Source organism: Colletotrichum karsti, assembly GCF_011947395.1.
Source record: "Colletotrichum karsti strain CkLH20 chromosome Unknown Scaffold65, whole genome shotgun sequence".
NCBI lineage: Eukaryota > Fungi > Ascomycota > Sordariomycetes > Glomerellales > Glomerellaceae > Colletotrichum > Colletotrichum karsti.
Window position 1 is genome coordinate 207,156 of NW_024065965.1, and position 17,613 is coordinate 224,768.

Here is a 17,613-nt window from a genome sequence, read left to right on the forward strand (position 1 = left end):
GATTACCAGCCGAGATTCATCCTTACTCTCCCCATTTGGGAATGTGGCCGAACATCAAGGGGATCAGACACTTGTTGGCTTATATTTTGACTGACACTTGAATGTCTTTCCCATAGAGCGGTACTGAAGCCGGCTTGGTCTGGGCCTGGCTTGAGAGCTACCTCAGATTGTCTCTATTGGTCTACCTAGTGAGGAGAGAAATAACAGCCCATTGTATGAACAAGATCACTCGTGTGAGTATGCCCACTCTTTTCACAGAGTACTCGATCAGTCGTCTTGCACAATGACAGAAAAGGTCATCACCCCGAGTAGGTACTCACTCAAACTTGATCCTGTTCCTCAAAACGCCGACCTTCTTCATCTCCACCTCGACTACATCGCCGTCCTGCAGAAAGCTCTTGGGCTGACGAAACGCTCCAACGCCCGCCGGAGTGCCCGTCATGACCGCTGTGCCCGCCGGGATCGTGGTTCCTATATGGCAAAAAGGCAAGCGTGTCAGCGATCGCAATGTTCTCCCGGCGTTTGAGAAGCATTCATTCAAGACCGACGTACCTTGGCTCATGTGGCTGAGAATCTTCTCCGGGCTGAAGATCATGTCCTTTGCGAATTTGGCCTTCTGCCGCACGTCGCCGTTGACTTTCGTCACCACTTCAAAGGTGGAGCCGTCCCCGAAGACGGCTGGGCTGATGAGCGTCGGGCCGATGGGCGCGAATTTGTCGAAAGCCTTGGCGAAGAAGAACTGCCCGGCCGAATAGCGGGGGAGTTGATACATGCGGCAAGAGAGGTCGTTGCCGATGGTGTATCCCAAAATGTAGTCCTTGGCCTCGGACAAGGGCACGTTTTTGGCGTCCTTTGATGTGACGAAGACGAGCTCGCCCTAAATACAGACTTTACTAAACGAGTCTAAGATGAACGGGCTTATTATTTTACCTCGTAGTCTAGGAGACTTTTGGCACAGAAATCGTTGACGGGGATCTCCTCTCCTGGGCTTGCAAGCGATGCGGCTGGCTTAGTCCACAGGGGCGGGCATGCTGGGATGTCAAGCTGAGCACCGCGAAAGGCATCGGTCAGTCGAGATGTTCAAGGGCGCTGGACGAGAGGACTGACAGTGGCCTCCTTTGCATGACTACGGTAGTTGAGGCCGACGCAGTAGATCGGGTGTCCGTCTCGAGGAAGTGGTGGTAGGAGCTATTCTCCGTGTTGGCAAGAAAGCTTGGTAAACTCGATGTCAAGCCCTTGACGGAGCGTTGTGAAGGAACAGGCAATCAAGAAGCCAAATGAAAAGAATAGACTTACACGGCGCACAGTAATAATGTCGTCTTCAGACTTTCGTGCAAGACCTTGTATGGTTTTGGCGCCGCTCAGCTTCGCGCCAGGCGATGGCGGTCCATCGGCATCAGGACCCAGATCAGCAAAGTAAACATTTCCATCTTCTTCGCTTTCGAAACGGACGAGATGTGAGAAGGATGACATTTTGGCCGCAGTTGAGAAATATGCTTTACTTGACTGAGATTCTCTGCTTGCATGTTTACATCTCTACGTCTCGAGACCTCATATATCATCTAACACAATTCTACTCTTGTGGTGCTGAAGTTAGGTAATTAGCTGGTGAGCCGGGATCGTCGGCAGATCCTGAATCGGAGCATTGGGTCTACCCGCGACGGATCTCCGCTGGGGCCATCGGAGGAACTTCAGCTGCCGCCTCCAATTACTCCGAAATCATCTTTCCCTCCAAAGCTTGTTACCTTCTACACACATTTACCTGCTCCTAGATACGCCGAAAGCTCCCAACACTCTTTCACTCTATGTACCGCGCGCCTCGATCCGCTATCGGAAACATAGACCAGAGGGGGGATTTCATCGCCAGGCCGGGATAACGCGCTACGGCCGTCTTCGCCGTCCCCGCATCCCCAGAGCCGGGAGCAACATCCAACATGTCGTCGCCTGTTCTTGCCACTGCGCGCGGGGCAGAGACAGACAGCGATGTCAGACCGCGGGTCTGTGATAACTGCATCCGGTAAGGCACAGTTCCCGATGAGACCAACCATCGTCCGTCGCTGACAGTTCTCCCCTTACAGCCAGAAAGTCAAGTGTAAGTCCATGTCTTGTGCACGATGATGGCATCGGCTTCGTCTTCAACCCACAGGCTGATTCCGAGGTATCCCGTCTCTGCAGGTGACCTCGGACGACCAAAATGCTCCCGATGCTTGGAGCGGGGACATCAGTGCACATACTCCTCCAGCCGTCGGCGGCCTGGACCTCTCCCAGGAACCAAGCGTGGATCTCAGCGCACACCTCTGTCGCATCGGCCGAATAGACGTGTTCCCCGCGGTACGTACGACAAACCCGCACCGTCGGATAGTCCGTCCGTCGTCGTGAGTTCATGTCCCGGTGGCCGTCTTGCTGACCGTCTCCAGAATCGCCGTTGCCCCCCGACCCCCGCCCTCCGAGCCAGACCGCAGAACCGCCCACGCCCTCGACAACGTCTACCCCAGCAACTACAGAGCTACAGACTACCACAGCTACCCGTTCAGAGCCATTTAACTTTTCACCTGAGGATGAGACGTCTTTGTAAGAACTTCGTGTCTGTCTTTTCACGACTCTGCTGACTCAAGTTACCCCGAAGGCTGGAATGGTACATCGACACGATCAACCATGCTTTCCCCGTCTTCCCCAACGCTCCATCCGACGATGCCGGTATTGCGGTAGTGTTGAGCTGCAGTCGTGATCTCGTCCAGACAGTTGTCGTAATCGCGGCCAAGTTGTCCGGCTTCGTCAACACATCCTTCGATTCGTCCGAACTCAACGCACACATTGACCAGATCCTCAGCTCCGTGTCCCTCCAAGAAGACATCGCCGGTGACACGCCAACCATTGACCAGTTCCGAAAGTTTTGCCTGCTTGCCTTTTACGAGTTCCACCAGTTCCCTGGCCAGCAGGCATGGACGCGCATCGGCAAGCTGACTCGACTGGCACACTGGACTGGTCTGGATCAACTGGACAGGCTGCACGAGAAAGTACCGCCATGGACAGTAATGAGCAAGGATAGACTCGAGGAATGGCGTCTAGTCTGGTGGTGCATTTACGCCCTCGATTCCTACGCCAGCGTCTCGACCGGGATGCCGTACGAAATCGATGAGGGGCTTATCAACACAGCACTTCCACAAGGTCTACCAGCAGACGAGAACCGAGAGTTTTACCTGCCTTATCGCCACGAAGGCCTCCTTACTCTGGTACAGAAGGTGTTCTCAGACTCCTCGAGGCAAGTTCTGGGGCTCGAAATCCACATCATCAGCATTACCGTTCTACGTATCGCCGGACGGGCGCTGCGGCTGCACGTTCTCGGCAGACAGGACGACTGCACCAAAGTCGTCGCCGACACGGAGCGGCGAATCTCCGAAGTTCGCCTGGCTCTTCCCGGGAACCTCTTCAACCCCAGGCGCAACGCCTTCATCAACGAGTCGGCCGCGGCCCACCACTTCCGACTCGTCACCGCCATGCACCTGCACATGGCGCAGATGCTCATGACGCTCATTAACTGCCGGCGTCTGTCGGAAGAGCAGGCGTGGCTCCTGAAGTGGCAGCAGGTCCTGGAAATCTGCCAGGACGTGGCCGCCATCACCAAGCAATGGAACAGCAGCTTCTTTCTCAGCGTCGACCCGGCGGTGTCCATCATCGCCTTCATCGCGCTCATCTTCCTGGACTTGCATCTGAAGTTCACAAGTAACCCAGGGGCTGAGGTTGGCGCTGATCTTCGCACGGAGATTGAGCATTGTGAGACGGTCCTGTTGCTTTTTCTGGAGCAGTTTGCCAAGTCGTGGACCATGCCGCGCCTCCTCATCCGTGAGTCGACCCTAGTCTTCTCTTCCATGCCGTGGCATTTCACTTCATTTATCTGCCTGATTTTATTGATTTCTTCCTAAACTAACATCTCGTTGTGAAAGTATCTTTCAAAAGCTTCAAGGAATCTCTAAGCGGCCCTGTCGGGTACCAACAAGTCCGCGCCGTATTCCTCCATTTTCAAAGTCCGCTGCACCCCAGGTGGTTGCAGTTCCTGACCTCCAACGCCTTGCACGCCGAACAGTCCCAGTCATAGGTGTATAGCTCCAAAGATGACTGAGAGAGTTGTTAACCAGGCTGAGTAATTACCCGAGAAAGGTGTGTTCGGCGGCTTCCATAGACACGATGAGATACGTGGAAACCTTGGAGGGTAAGAGGGTGGTTTCATTTGCGTGTCCGTAATAAACTTATACCGATGCTCCCAGAAAGTTGACGTCTATCTCCCGTGTAATCACACACTATAAGCACAATTGGCTATTCACTATCAAGCAGTTGTTACAAGTCTTCTCTTTAGAACTAATTGTTTGGACACTTAATGTTCATTTACCTTACGCGAGAAAAACAAATTCACGAAAACGGCCTCCTCTCAAAATTCCTTTACCGGCCAATCCTTCGGAATTTTGTCCCCAAAGTCCTTTGGAATCTCAGGACCCCAGATAGAAAACGGTCCCACCACGTCTCTCGAGGTCAGCGTGTGCTTGTTCACCACATCCCCGTCCGCGTAGTGCTCGATCTTGAACCCGCTCGGGTCCGCCCAGTAGTCGAAGATCTGGCTGCCCAGCACATGCCGGCCGACGCCCCAGACGCTGTGCCACCCGCGCTTGGCGAGCCAGTCGTGGCCGAGCAGCTGCGTGTCGAAGTCGGCCACCTCGAAGGAGGTGTGGTGGCAGAAGGCCTTCTTGACGTGCGGCTCCGCGCGCTGCATGAAGAAGGAGTGGTGGTCCGAGAACTCCTCGCCGAGGTCGAGGTGCATGAAGGTCATGACGTCCATGTTGTCAAAGTCCCAGTGGTGGAGGATATCGGAGGGCACGAAGTTGAAGTGGTTTGTGTACCACGCCAGCTCGTTGTCGAAGTCCGGGACGACGTAGCCGAAGTGGCCCAGCTTGTGGACGAGTGCGGGACCGGGATGGTATCGCTGGAAGGCTCCTAGAGAGAGAAGAGATGTTGTCAGCAGCTGCCTGTAGACTTTAATGTTCGTGGTCTGCTTACCTTGCCTCGGCTTCCTGAATGGCTTGTTGAAAGGTCCCACCTCTTCATGGGTGGCAGATGGTTCCTGTGTCTCCGGCTCTCTCTCTTTTTGTCCGAAAATAACATGGAAATACATCTCATCTGGCCGGTTGAAGGTGATGATGCTCCCGCCGCCAGGGGCATACCCGATCGAACCGATTCTTGCGCCCTCGATCGTGGCCGCTTTGTCGAACTCCTCCTGTGACGCAGCCACGAACGCCGCGCCGCGGAACCTGGGCTTCCCGTCCTTGCTCCTGCTCGCGACGTAGACGTACGGGTCCTTGCCGTAGCCGCGGTAGTAGATCGTGTCCTGGGTCCGCGCCTCCTCGACGAAGCCGAAGTCGACGGCGAACCTGGCAAACTCGTCCAGGTCCGGGTGGTCGACGTAGATGTGTCCCGGGCGGGAGAGCTGGACTTTTGTGGGATCGTTGGCGATAGAATGGATACGCATGTCGGGCAGGATGGCTTCACGGATTGGTTTGGGGAGCTTTGCGAGGCAGGTTACGATGAGTTGTAATGTCAGCGACATTGTTTGAAGGCGGGAGATGGCAGTTCAAAAGCTTCAGGACAATTGCGTGGAAGTTGAGGATCGCATTGAGTATTTCATTGCCGGCGGACGGGCGTTGTTTCTCGATGACGCATGGAAACATGAATGCCGTCGAGTCCGGGTGGTTGATAAAAGCCAATTCAAGATGTATTTTGTTTTCACGATCTCAGTTGGATAGATCTACATGCCATGTGAAAGATCTGATCTCCTGCGCGCCACGTTAAACACATCTTCGGTGTTGTTACGTTTGTTGAGTATTTACGCCGACGACACCGTCTCCGTCGGAGCAACTCTCAAACCCCCCGAGCCGGAAAAACGGGGAACATCGGAGCATCTTTGGCCTTCGCCACCACCTTCATATCCATGTGTGGATGTCCTGGAAATGAAACCCCCGGGCACGTCCCATGCTCTTTGGAATAAGGTATCAAAGCAAATATTGTTGAGACGATAACTCTTCCTTGCATTCTTCCAGCCTCAACAATGCTCACATTCGTTGAACGCCGCGTCGTGGGATGTAGCCGCGGCATAGGCGAGCGTCTCGCGCTCTCCCTTACCGCTCAGAACTGCACCGTCGTCGCAACCGCGCGGCGCGTGAAGTCCCTCGCACACCTCACCAAAAGACATGGCAATATTATCGCTCTTTCCCTTGAGCTCGATGACCTCACATGTTAAACGATGACTCTAAATGTTAAGGCAACGGTGCATAAAGCTGCGTTCAACAGTGACGAAGCTTCCAAACATGCTGTAGATCTGGTATAACCGGCCCTCAGTCATTCTTCATCTGATATTTGCCACAAAATTATCGATATGAGTCCACTGTGACTTTGGTCTCAGTTCCAAATCATTCTATCGAGTAGAACTGGATTCTTCACGGAGGTATCGCCGATGGCCATGGCAGTGCGAGCCCCACCCCGGACGTGGTGGCCCCGAGTCGGCTGCGGAGATTATGGGTCTCAGCGACGGCGAGCTCGGTGAGATTCGTCCGACCCTCGGTGCACCATTTATGTGCCGCGGCATGTCACTTAAGTCCGTGGCTTCGCATGGGCTGCTACGGACAGCGTCTCGGGGGATCCACATTGCTGCACCGCTGGACAAGGTTTCTGTAAGATGTCCCGCGGAACATCTCCAACATAGTCGCACGTCTAGGGTACTTTGTCCAAAATGGGGGGTGAGAACGACGGGTGTAAGTGCGCGAGACCCAACGTTGAGAGGCGATCGGCTCTCGCGAATCGAATACACGATTTGTATTTGAGGTCTCTTGTTTTCACTGGATTGCAATACCAAACAGCCATCAGCCAAAGCAACATCGAAGCTACTGGATTGACCGTACGACGAGCGCGACTCACTATCTGGATATCATGGAGGAAACACAGGTTGTCATTGTGGGGGGAGGACCCGCTGGCCTCGCCCTGGGGATGTCACTGGCGCAACACCAGATTCATGTAAGCTGACAATTTGACGGGGACTTTGCGGCGACAACATGCTCCAGGTTTTCGACTTAGACTGACTTTGAGATACACAGTCAGTCATCCTGGAGAAGGCGGCAGAGGTGACCACGGATCCGCGAGGTGTTTGGCTCACAGGGGACGCTGTAAGAATCCTACACACTTTGGGAATAGGTCATGAAATGGACAAAGTTGGTCACGGTAAGCAAAACGATTCCTTACTCAATCGTTCGTTTCGCAAGGGAAAAGATTAGCTGACACATACCAGCGGCGCCACACATCAACTTTCACCATTCAACTTTCAACACGACCCCTTTCTACCGGATGGATATATCCACCTCCAACAGCCTTGAACAGTCTTTACCCGAAGGCTTTCTTCAGAACCAGCCCAAACTAGGTTTGATTTGTCTCTTCCTCCTCAAAATCGTCGTTTCCGTACTGACTTGATCTCGGAAAGAGCATGCGCTGCGGTGCGGCATCGAGAATACTAGCTATTGCTCGCTGCGCACGAATTGCACGGTAATAGGAAGGCCCAGTGAGGTGCCACCGGCTATCGAGTACTTGGATTCTCAAAAGTCTCTGCGCATGATACGAGGGCAGTGGCTCGTTGGCGCCGACGGCAAGACGGGCATCGTCCGCAAGCACTTCCTGGAGCCTGCGGCTGGGATTAAGCAAGAAGCCGGTGTCTACCCCTATGAAGGAGTGTGGGTGGCCGCCAACCTCAAAATAACCGTCCCGACGCCCGAAACACACCCAAAGTTTCCCCTCTGGAAGTATGGTTACAGTCCCGAGGAGATCTACGACCTGTTCTGGCCCGTTGGCTGGCACTTTTGCAGTCCGCCTGGCAGGCCGACCGCGACGGGCAGATTTGGGCCCCACACCGACCGGACATGGCGTCACGAGTTCCGCGTCGATGAGGTCGGAGGCCCGATATATCCGGAAGAGCTCTTCTGGGAACACATATCTCAAAGCATCACCCTTAAGAAGGACCCCGTCCGTGGTCATCAATTCGACGAGGCCGTCGAGTATCCCCGCGACTGTATCGAGATCTTGCGATGTCGACCCTTCAAGTTCGTGCACAAGTGCGTGAACCGGTGGTACGACAAGCGCACTCTCCTGATCGGCGACGCCGCACACGTGTTCCCGCCGTTCGCCGGACAGGGCATTGCAAGCGGCGTCCGCGATGCCCACCAACTTGCATGGCGGCTCGCCCTGCTCCTCCGCACCAACACAGACCCGGACACAAATACTGACGTCTTGGAATCGTGGGCGGCCGAACGCCGTCGCAGTGTGGATGACGCCGCCAGGATGTCCATGGTCTCCGGGACCGTGTGCAACAACCAACCGACCCTCTTTATTCTGGCACTGGCTAAGCTGCATGAATTCATCAAATCGGTCCCCATGCTTCGTGGATATGATCTGGTGGCCCGGCAGGAGCGTCGTGGTTTCCGCGGCGTTCCTGGCGGTTTCTTTGTCGAGGCCTACAACGGCGGTGCCCGACTGGCTCAGATACATGTTCTCTCTTCACTCAGCCAGTCGCCAATTTTGTCCGACGACCTACTCCGCCAGAGCGGTACCATCTTCACGGTTCTGCTCATCGGCAACGGTAATTCAGAAGACACGAATGAGTTATATATGGATGCCAAAGATGCTATATCGGCAGCATCTTTGAACCCCAACGTCTTGACAGAGGAATCTATCGTCATCTACGACCCACTGAGCGGAGAGTCGCAAACCAACTGTGAGCTCTCAGAAGAAGAACAGAACAAAGCGGAATCGCATCGGGAGATCTTCTCACCTGTACCGACTTCTGGACTTGAGTTACCCCGGGCTTCTGGGTACAACAGCACATCGTATCTTGCTCGCCTGGGCCCTTCTACCAAGTTCGTGATCGCGCGTCCAGATATGTTCGTGTTTGCATGCGCAGGGAGTAAGAAAGAGTTGACTTACTGCTTGGATCAACTTCGGGAACGTCTTGGTTGAGGATGTCATGACGAAACATGCCGTCTACATCGCTCGACACCGAGTCGTTGAATATGTATGAATCCAACTAGACAGTGCTAGAAGGGTCAGAAACAAGTTCTGAAATTCTTCTTCTTCCGGGCAGTAAGGTTCAATTTTAAAGAGCTTGCCGCAAGTCGTGCTCTTGCGCAGAGGGATTAGCCATGACCGCGGGTCTCCATGAAACCTGTACTTGCAGGAACATGAATCCAGCAGTGATCGAAAGAAAGATCATCCACTCTTGGTGGTTAACATGTAACCACATTATCATGATTATGAACGTATAAAACTCTTGATATTAATTTAGTATAGAGAATTGCCATCCCAGGCGCCTTAGTATCGAACCTCGAAGTCCTCCGGATTCTGGAGAAGCCCCGCATCGCTTGCCTCGAATGGATGTTTCTTCTCAAGTTGCTTGATCAACTCGACGTGATTCTCGCTTCTCGGTGTGGCCTTAAAATGAAACTCCGTTGGGTACGTCAAAACACCAGCCTTTGGCTTCACATCCACCTCAACTTCCTTGCCATCCTTGTCAACCGGTTTGTTGATGTTGAACGCTGCCAAGGTTTGCGCCATGTTCAAAAAGAGACTGGTGTCGGCGAAGAAACGCCCCGGGCATATCCTGCGACCGTACCCGAAGCCTTCTGTGGTAGGATCGGGCTCGTTGCGTGGTGCCAGGAAGCGGTCGGGATCGAACGAGTCGGGGTCGGCGTAGACTTCCGGGTCGTGCAGGAACCAGTACACCGAGGGGAGGACGAAGGCGCCCTTCGGGATGCGGTAGCCGTTGTACTCGAACTCCTCCGTGGTCGTGTGCGGGAAACTCATTGGCGCAACGACCCACCATCGTATGGCTTCCTTCACCAGGGCGTCTATGTAAGGTAGATTCTCACGGTCGTCAAGCGAAGGAAGGCGCTTGTCTCCGACGACCCGGTCAATCTCTGCTTGGGCTTTCCTTTGAACCTCAGGAAACTTGAGCATCGCTAGTGTGAAAGACGTGAGAGTGATGACCGTCGTATCGGCTGCGGCACCGTAAAGACTCGCGGCGGTCCAGATGACGGCTTCTTCGTCCTCCTGGCTGAGCTTGCCGTCTGTTGAGAGCTGTTGAATGAGCTTGGAAACGTATGAAGGTCTGTTCGTGAATGCGGCCATCTGGCGCTGGACGAACTCGTACGGAATATAAGCTGACGCCTGGATTGACTTCCGCCACTTGCGAGCGGTCTTCTTGAAGGTCGCACCGGGAAAGTTCTCGGGGAGATACTGCAGAGCGGGAATGATGTCCACAGCCCAAGCCATCGGACTGGCAGCAAGAGAGAACTCCGTCATCATCTTGTCCACCATCTGCACCAGGGCATCTGGTTTATGAGGTTCGATGATGTAGCCATACGCCATCTGCAAGACAGTGCCGGCAGCAGTCCTTTATTCTACAGGTCAGCCATAGGTGCTTCAATCAGGTGGCCTAGGGATCTAATCACGTTTTGTAATGCTCCAACCATCTCTCGGGCTCTCTCAGCGCCCGCACGAGTTGACGACTAACTTCGCTTTCCTGCGCATCGCGAAATTGCGCCGCGGAGACCTTGGTACCAAGTTCTTGATGGAGGAACTTGCGATAGCGGCGAAACATTGGGTTGTAGCCCTGGCAGACGACGATAGACTCGTAGCCGCAGAGCTTATTCGCCATGACCATGGACGGGCGCCCGGAGGTCTTGCTAGCCACCTGGTCCAGCAGATCGTGCGCCATCTTCTTGTCGTGGACGATGACGAGCGTCATGCCCATCACCGTCACGGAGCTGATGGGCCCATAGAGATCCTTGTGCTTGAGCCAGTGCAGATGCTCAGGCGTGCCATCGGGAGGGAAGTCTTTTACATTTCCCAAGACTGGGAGTGGTTTAGGGCCTGGGGGAAGCTCTAGTTGACTCGATTTGCGCGACGATTGCGAATACGCGATGAAGGCGACCAAGGCGGCGGCGAGGACGCCCAGCAGTTGCCAAGATTCAACGGCCATCCTTTCAAACGATCGTAAATAGCTAATGGACGAACATTGAGACAATACGGAACAGCAAAACGGTCAAGTTTCTTTTTGGGGCTGTCGCGACTATGTAAGAGGGCCGCGCCGCAGCCCCTGAGATGCAGAAGCAGGCCACGGCCCCAGCTGTTTCCAGACGTTCAAGGTGGGATATGATCCCCAGATAATAGTTTTACACGTGCGGCATGCCCGGACATTGCTCCAACAGTTCCAACCGAACCAACGAGCCAATGGCCAGAAAGATAAATCAATCTCAACAAGGAGTGAGGGGAACACGAAGAGTCGGGCCGGTCGGGGATGTTTCCGGTTGAATGGCCTGCCAGGCCAGATCAGGAAGGCTGTTGGCTCTAATTTCCAACACATTGCCAAGATCGCGCAAAGCCTCTTCAGAGTGGCAGGATTTGGAGGACGTTATTGGCTTGGCGAAGGGCTCTTCTATCTGCTATTCCCCTCTTCAATCACATGCAGCCAGAGATGTCTGGCATCAAATCCAAAGAATACGCGCACGCCGGACATTGGGTGTTCGACATGTCCGTCGACCAACACTGGGGTTCTTACGAGGAGGATCAGCACCCCGGGACCCCAGGTGAGCCACGCCGTCAGTTGAACTTGGCCGCAGCGCAATGGATTTCGGCCAGATTGCCTGGAACCGGTAGCAAGATCGCGCTTCTTCGTATGGTTCGAGATGCGTCTCCAAGGGTCTCACATTTATCTATGACACACGAAAACCAGAGAGGGTCTAGAGACGCAAGTCCCTGGTCACCGAGTGCCCTATTCGAGGCCGATGCTACCTTGGCTTGCGTGACGGGATCTCGGCGGGCCTCCGTCCCACCTACACCCGGACCCCTGCTAGTGGCTATCCGGCCGGTTAAGGCGGAGGCGGGCCGGGCTGTTGACGGCTGGAGGGAGCAAGGGTGAGTTTACGAATTCGCGCTGATCGAACGGATGAATCGTTCGAGGGTTGGTGGATGGGCGGGGGAAAAGACATCATGGTGTCCTCTCATGTGTACGGATAGCGAAGATCAGCGAGTGCTGTGATATCGATATGGTTCAGAGCATCTCTCAACAGAATACCCGTCATTTTTTAACTTGCCTTCAAAACCTCGATCGCCGTTGAATGTCTCACTGATTCTTCCACCTCGTAAGCATCGCCTCTGCGGGTAATATCGCCGGCTGGAGGACGTTGCAGATTGCTGCAGATTCCGGCCAAGTGATTCGATACGGCGCCAGTACGCGAGCGGCCTGGGTTGGCCACACTCATGCAACCCCATCTAATTATCACACCCTTCCAAAAAGCAAAACTTGAGATTTTGCCCACACAACCGTTTCGTCAGCCCATTCGACGCGCTAAGGCCGAGATGTTCTCCTGCAGCATACAGAGTGTTCGCTCCCGCTCTTATTACCAAGGCATGAGTAAAGGCTGGTCGGAGACGGAACCCGATTTCAACATGTATGCACCTGGCTCCGCCCAGATCCCTCGGCGCGCCTTTTCTTCATGATTCGTTTACCTACAAGGGCATAGAGCTATGTTTTCCCGATATAGACACCGATGCCCTCTGATTTGTTGTTAATTTGAACACTCTGGCAATTCTCACTGTGTAACCTTTGCAAATGACGGATCGGACAGTGTGAGGCCATCACGAGAGATCGCCCATCATGTCTAATCTCCCAACGCCGGAGGACATCGCATGGATGACGGCGCATATCGACGACTCTATGGTTCTCGACATCATCGTCTGCTGCATTGTCTGTGGTGTTGCTTCCGTCATCGTCCTGGCGTTGCGAATCTGGTCGAGATTCTACGTTCGCATGTCGCCCATCTTCTCAGACTGGCTGGTAGTTGGTTCAGTGGTAAGGCAGCTCTTCAGATACCACACAACCTCCAAGGACTCAATTGACATGGCTTTCAGGTCTTTTACATCGCATTTATCACGGTCTTTGCACTGTCGACTCGATATGGCGCGGGTCGGCACGTTATCCTCATCACTGATCCGGAAGACATGCGCATGTTGGCCATCGTACGTTTACTGTGCCCCGAATCCGACTCCTCCAATTTCTGAGAAAGCGGTTGTGAGCTGACTCGAATATCCGTGAATGTAGCTCAACATCTGCAACCCGATTCTCTACGGCGTGGCGACGGCTCTGGTCAAATGGAGTATTCTGGCTCTGTACATCGCCATCTTTCCTCAGAGAAAGTTCCAATACTGGGTCCATTTTGTGACCGCAGTGAACTTGCTCAACGCCGTCGCAATTGTTCTCGTCAGCTGCCTCCAATGTCGCCCTCTCGAATCGCTATGGAACCCGCTAGTGCCAGGCACCTGTATCAACTTCAGTTACTTCAGTGTCTTCAACAGCACCTTCAACTTTGCGTTGGACATGGTGATCCTCCTAACGCCTCTTCCTCTGGTCCGGCAACTCAATTCGTCGAAACGGAAGAAGGTCTTGTTGTCTATCAACTTTGCTCTGGGTGGAAGGTAACTTCTTCCCCTTCAATCCTTGCGGGCTCTCAGCAATACTGACAGTGTGATTCAGCGCATGTATCATAGCAGCGATCCGAGTGCCATACGCCAGGAAGGTCGGCGGAACAGTCAACCCAAGCTGTAGGTTGCCTCACCTATGGACAAACCTATTTAATCGGATACTGACGTTTCTCGGCAGGGGACATGATTCCAGGAGGGTTGCTCTGCGTTGTCGAAGTTGCTGTTGCTCTCCTAACCGCCTCCTTACCTATTTACCGCCCGATTCTTGGATTTCTCGGCCTATCCAGCACCGCAAACTCGCAGTCCAAGTACGGACAAGGAAACTTGCGCAACACGAGCAATTTTTTGGGCAGCCAGTGTAGCACTCGCATCACGAGTGGGGGAGAACGTTCGTCTCGACGGGCAGGCATCAGCATTGTGGACGATATCACTCTGACGACGCATACGTACAAAGATGGAGAATGGGTGCGCGTGGAGGATGAGGATGATGACGCTGCAGGGCTTGTCCTCCCGAGGAAGACGTCCCCGTATGCGACGACTGTTAGCAGTGGGAAAAGTGATAGGGCGTACTGAGGTCGGCAGCGCGACTCTAGACCTCAAAGGGCCAATATTGTAGTGATAATGGGTGTGTACGAAAACTGATGGCGGACGAGTTGATGGGAAGGCGTCAGGGACGGGAAAAGGGGGCAGGGAGGGTATGGTTCAACGGATCAAAAGCATCAGGTTCTAGGGGAGGCCAAGTGTTCAATTTCGGTCTGAAGAGCACCCAAATACTAGTTCGACATGACTATTCCGTCATGTTCGTTTTCACGCAAACAATCTTTCGGAGCTTCTCTTGCTATATCCAAACCGATTGCATCGACGAGGGTCCAGGGTCACCTAGATCCCTCTACGCCTCATGGCGGCCTTGAAGATCTTTGCAAAATCCGCCATGTGCTCCCTGTTGAGCATCTTCGCGTGAATACCAGGGCAGTCATGGAACTCCGCATCAGTCCTTGCAAAATCGGCCCAAGGGCCGAGCTTGTTCTCTCTCCAATCTTGTCGATCGCGTGCAGCATAGTGCGGCGGGTCCGCTACAAACACATCCAAGCACTCGACATTCCCGAGGGGCTCGTAGGTCTTCACGTTGACTCGAAAGTTCTCCGCAATGTCAGAAATCAGTCCCAGACGGTCCTCGTCAACGGCCAAAGCCTTCGCCCGCTCAGAGTCACCAATCTTCAGAATGTAGGACAGCGCCTGGTAGGGTTCGAGCGTGTGCATGTGTGGCGTGATCTCGACCATGGTCTTCTCGTCAATGAGCTCGAGGAAGAAGGCGATGTGGAGCAACACGTCAATCCAGTCCAGGCTCTGCACGTAGTGGGCAATATGCGGCGGGTAATCGATGCTAGCCAGGAACTTGACACGCTGCCCCTGCGCCTCCAACACCTTGCCCACCTCGAAGGCCAGGGTCGATCCGAGCGAATAGCCTGCGATCGCGTAGGGCCCTTCGGGTTGTATCTCGCGGATGTGCGCCACGTAAGTCTCTGCGGTCTCGTCGATGGATCGGAAGAACCGCTCGTCGGGATTGTAACCTCGACTTCTGAGGGCGTAGACGGGACGGGTCGGGAAGTGCGCCGCGAGCGCGATGAAGACGAGGATGTCCCCGCTACCAGGATGGATGCAGAACAGGGGGGTTCCGGATCCATGTGGTTGCAGTGGCACAATTGGCGTGTAAACGGTGGGCTGGGACATGAGCCTGTCAATGGCTGAAGCCATGGCGACCACGGTCGGACTGTCAAGACGGGTTAGAAGCTGATATCTGTGCCGCTCTGCAACATAGTCGAGATGACTGGATGTAACTCACTCTGTCAACATCACCGACATGGGGATGTCCACTGCGGCGCCCGTTGCCTTCTGGATCATGGACTTTAGCAGGATGAGATGCATCGAGTCAACGCCGAGGTCGAAAATGGACGTCTCCGCGTCTATCTCCTCAATTGGCATATGTAGCAGCTCGGCTAAGGTGCCCTGCACAATCCTCTCAGTCTCGGTCTTGGCGCTGCGCCAGTTGCGTTGTCTGTATTCTTCGAGGAGTCGCAGATCCTCACGCTCAAATGAGTCGAGCTCGCCACCCTCCAACGCAGTCCGAATCTTGGTTCGCGATATCTTGCCAAGGGAAGACTTCTCCAGCTTTGACTGGGGCAGGGGCACCAAGCGCGCTGGCTTCTTGCCCGTGATGAGCGAGACGACCTTCCCAATGGCCTTGGCCGTTTCGAAGCGAGCGGCAGGGTCCTCCGGTGAGAATGCAGGTGAGTAGACGACAGCAATGCTTTCGGTTGGGGCACCGGGCGCTCGGGTTGGGAAGCACACCGTGAAAGATGGCACGATGCCGGTGATTCCCTCCTCTTCAATAGCCGTCTCGAGCTCAGTCGCGCTCCACTTGACGCCATTCACAATGATGGCATCTTTCGTGCGACCCGACAGGTGCAGATTGCCAGCATCATCGAGGAAGCAAAGGTCACCTGTGATGAACCAACCGTCGAGGGTGAAGGATTCTCCCGTCGCCTTCTCATTGTTGTAGTACCGATCAAACACCACGGGACCCGAGACTTGAAGTTCTCCTGACTCGCCTCGGGCTGCTTGTTCGCCAGGCTTGCTGATGCTCATGACACGCATCCGCATGCCAGGGATGCAAGAGCCCAGGCTTGCGAATTCAACAGATCGTCCGAGATCGTACGAGGGGCAGGACAGGGAGTAGATAGAACCGGCGCAAGTCTCAGTCATGCCGAAGCCGGGCCTGATCACCTCACCCGGGCAGCCGAGACGGATAAGCTCCCGTGTCAGCTCATAACAAGTCGCAGTAGGATTGGACTCCCCGCCAGAGATGAGGGCTTTGAGGCTTGAGAGATCAGCAGTGAAGTCCGGGTTTGCGATCAAGCTGTCCCGAACCATGGTCAGGAAGAAATTGGGTGCGAATGTGTACCCAACGCTGTGGGTATCCAGAAGGCGGATGAATTGTAGAGGATCTCGAAGCAGATGAGATGCGGAAACATGGACTTGATCGGCTCCAAGGCTCACTAGAAAGGAGAGAAGAAGGTCAGTCAACAATGGATCCTAGAGCTGAGACCAACTAACGAAGTAGATGTTTATTCTTACTTGCATGGAGATGAATTTCTGTCAGGCTAGCCACGTGATCCAGGCCGATCCAGTTGAAGAAGACGTCGCCTGTCACAGTGCGATGGTGCATACTCTTCCCTCGGACAGCTTTGAGGATCTGGCCATGTCGCAACGGGACAGCCTTGACGTTGCCCGTACTTCCCGAGGTCAACATGAGCACGGCGATAGTGTCGGAGCCTATCTTCTCTCCGACGAAGGACTCCTCAACGGGCTCGGAGACATGGTCGACTTGGGGCTGGTGAAGAGACTCGACAACGCTCAAGTTGAGTTGGTCGAGTCCCAGGAACTCGGGTGCAAGTCTCTTGTTGGTCAAGATGATCGGCTCTTTCAGCAAGGCATGCAGGTGGAGCAAATGCTTCCTGCGTTGCGCAGTGTCGTTGACTAGTGGCAGAGAAAGCGTCGGCAGATACCCTGCAAGGGTGGCGGCCCAGAACCACAGAATGTTGTCTTTTTGGGTATCGAAGTGCAGCAAAACGATCTGCTCAGGTGAATCGGGCTTTATGCAGCTGCTGATCAAGCGAGCCTTGCTGCTCGCTTCTGCAAGAAGCTCTTTGTAGGAGGTGACAATTGGCTTGAGCTCGTCAGCCTCTTCCGAGTAGAAGACAAGGCTGCTGCCAGTATTTGCAGCCTTCAGAAGTAGCTGCGACAGGTTTTCGACGGACTCCGAGGGATCGAGAGCCGCCTTTGAGAGTGACTTGTCTCCACGCACTTCGTAAGGAGGAGAGGACCCGAGGAAATGTTGGACGTCGTCCTCTACGAAAGGGGCCATGATGATGAATGATAGACGAAGTAAGCTGCACGGGATATTCTGCCTGACTTCGAAAGTATGGGTCGCGCTCAACACTAAATAAACAACTTCGATATCAAACCACCTCGGACTTCTTCATGCAGCGG

At 54.2% G+C, this 17,613-nt stretch overlaps 7 protein-coding genes across 7 annotated transcripts; 3 read left to right on the forward strand and 4 right to left on the reverse strand.

Moving 5' to 3' along the window:
* Positions 1 to 316: 316 nt before the first annotated feature.
* CkaCkLH20_12808 (uncharacterized protein) lies at positions 317 to 1,473 on the reverse strand (the record flags this gene model as incomplete). Its single annotated transcript, XM_038895520.1, has 5 exons — positions 317 to 471; positions 553 to 877; positions 931 to 1,044; positions 1,108 to 1,188; positions 1,297 to 1,473. The coding sequence occupies 5 exons, from the start codon at positions 1,471 to 1,473 to the stop codon at positions 317 to 319; spliced, it is 852 nt and encodes a 283-aa protein (XP_038739226.1).
* Positions 1,474 to 1,934: 461 nt separating this feature from the next.
* On the forward strand, positions 1,935 to 4,096 carry CkaCkLH20_12809 (uncharacterized protein; the record flags this gene model as incomplete). The annotated part of the gene is made up of 6 exons (XM_038895521.1): positions 1,935 to 2,017; positions 2,079 to 2,092; positions 2,243 to 2,335; positions 2,418 to 2,571; positions 2,627 to 3,843; positions 3,945 to 4,096. 6 exons carry the CDS (start codon positions 1,935 to 1,937, stop codon positions 4,094 to 4,096), a joined length of 1,713 nt encoding a protein of 570 aa, XP_038739227.1.
* A 330-nt stretch (positions 4,097 to 4,426) lies between these two features.
* Positions 4,427 to 5,596, reverse strand: CkaCkLH20_12810 (trihydroxytoluene oxygenase; the record flags this gene model as incomplete). Its single annotated transcript, XM_038895522.1, has 2 exons — positions 4,427 to 4,986; positions 5,050 to 5,596. 2 exons carry the CDS (start codon positions 5,594 to 5,596, stop codon positions 4,427 to 4,429), a joined length of 1,107 nt encoding a protein of 368 aa, XP_038739228.1.
* Positions 5,597 to 6,972: 1,376 nt separating this feature from the next.
* Positions 6,973 to 9,042, forward strand: CkaCkLH20_12811 (FAD binding domain-containing protein; the record flags this gene model as incomplete). The annotated part of the gene is made up of 4 exons (XM_038895523.1): positions 6,973 to 7,056; positions 7,137 to 7,260; positions 7,328 to 7,456; positions 7,517 to 9,042. 4 exons carry the CDS (start codon positions 6,973 to 6,975, stop codon positions 9,040 to 9,042), a joined length of 1,863 nt encoding a protein of 620 aa, XP_038739229.1.
* A 351-nt stretch (positions 9,043 to 9,393) lies between these two features.
* CkaCkLH20_12812 (o-methylsterigmatocystin oxidoreductase) lies at positions 9,394 to 11,062 on the reverse strand (the record flags this gene model as incomplete). Its single annotated transcript, XM_038895524.1, has 2 exons — positions 9,394 to 10,474; positions 10,533 to 11,062. The coding sequence occupies 2 exons, from the start codon at positions 11,060 to 11,062 to the stop codon at positions 9,394 to 9,396; spliced, it is 1,611 nt and encodes a 536-aa protein (XP_038739230.1).
* Positions 11,063 to 12,739: 1,677 nt separating this feature from the next.
* CkaCkLH20_12813 (uncharacterized protein) lies at positions 12,740 to 14,136 on the forward strand (the record flags this gene model as incomplete). The annotated part of the gene is made up of 5 exons (XM_038895525.1): positions 12,740 to 12,934; positions 12,994 to 13,101; positions 13,184 to 13,557; positions 13,616 to 13,683; positions 13,742 to 14,136. The coding sequence occupies 5 exons, from the start codon at positions 12,740 to 12,742 to the stop codon at positions 14,134 to 14,136; spliced, it is 1,140 nt and encodes a 379-aa protein (XP_038739231.1).
* Positions 14,137 to 14,442: 306 nt separating this feature from the next.
* CkaCkLH20_12814 (nonribosomal peptide synthetase) lies at positions 14,443 to 17,488 on the reverse strand (the record flags this gene model as incomplete). The annotated part of the gene is made up of 3 exons (XM_038895526.1): positions 14,443 to 15,334; positions 15,407 to 16,619; positions 16,699 to 17,488. 3 exons carry the CDS (start codon positions 17,486 to 17,488, stop codon positions 14,443 to 14,445), a joined length of 2,895 nt encoding a protein of 964 aa, XP_038739232.1.
* Between the last annotated feature and the right edge of the window lie 125 nt (positions 17,489 to 17,613).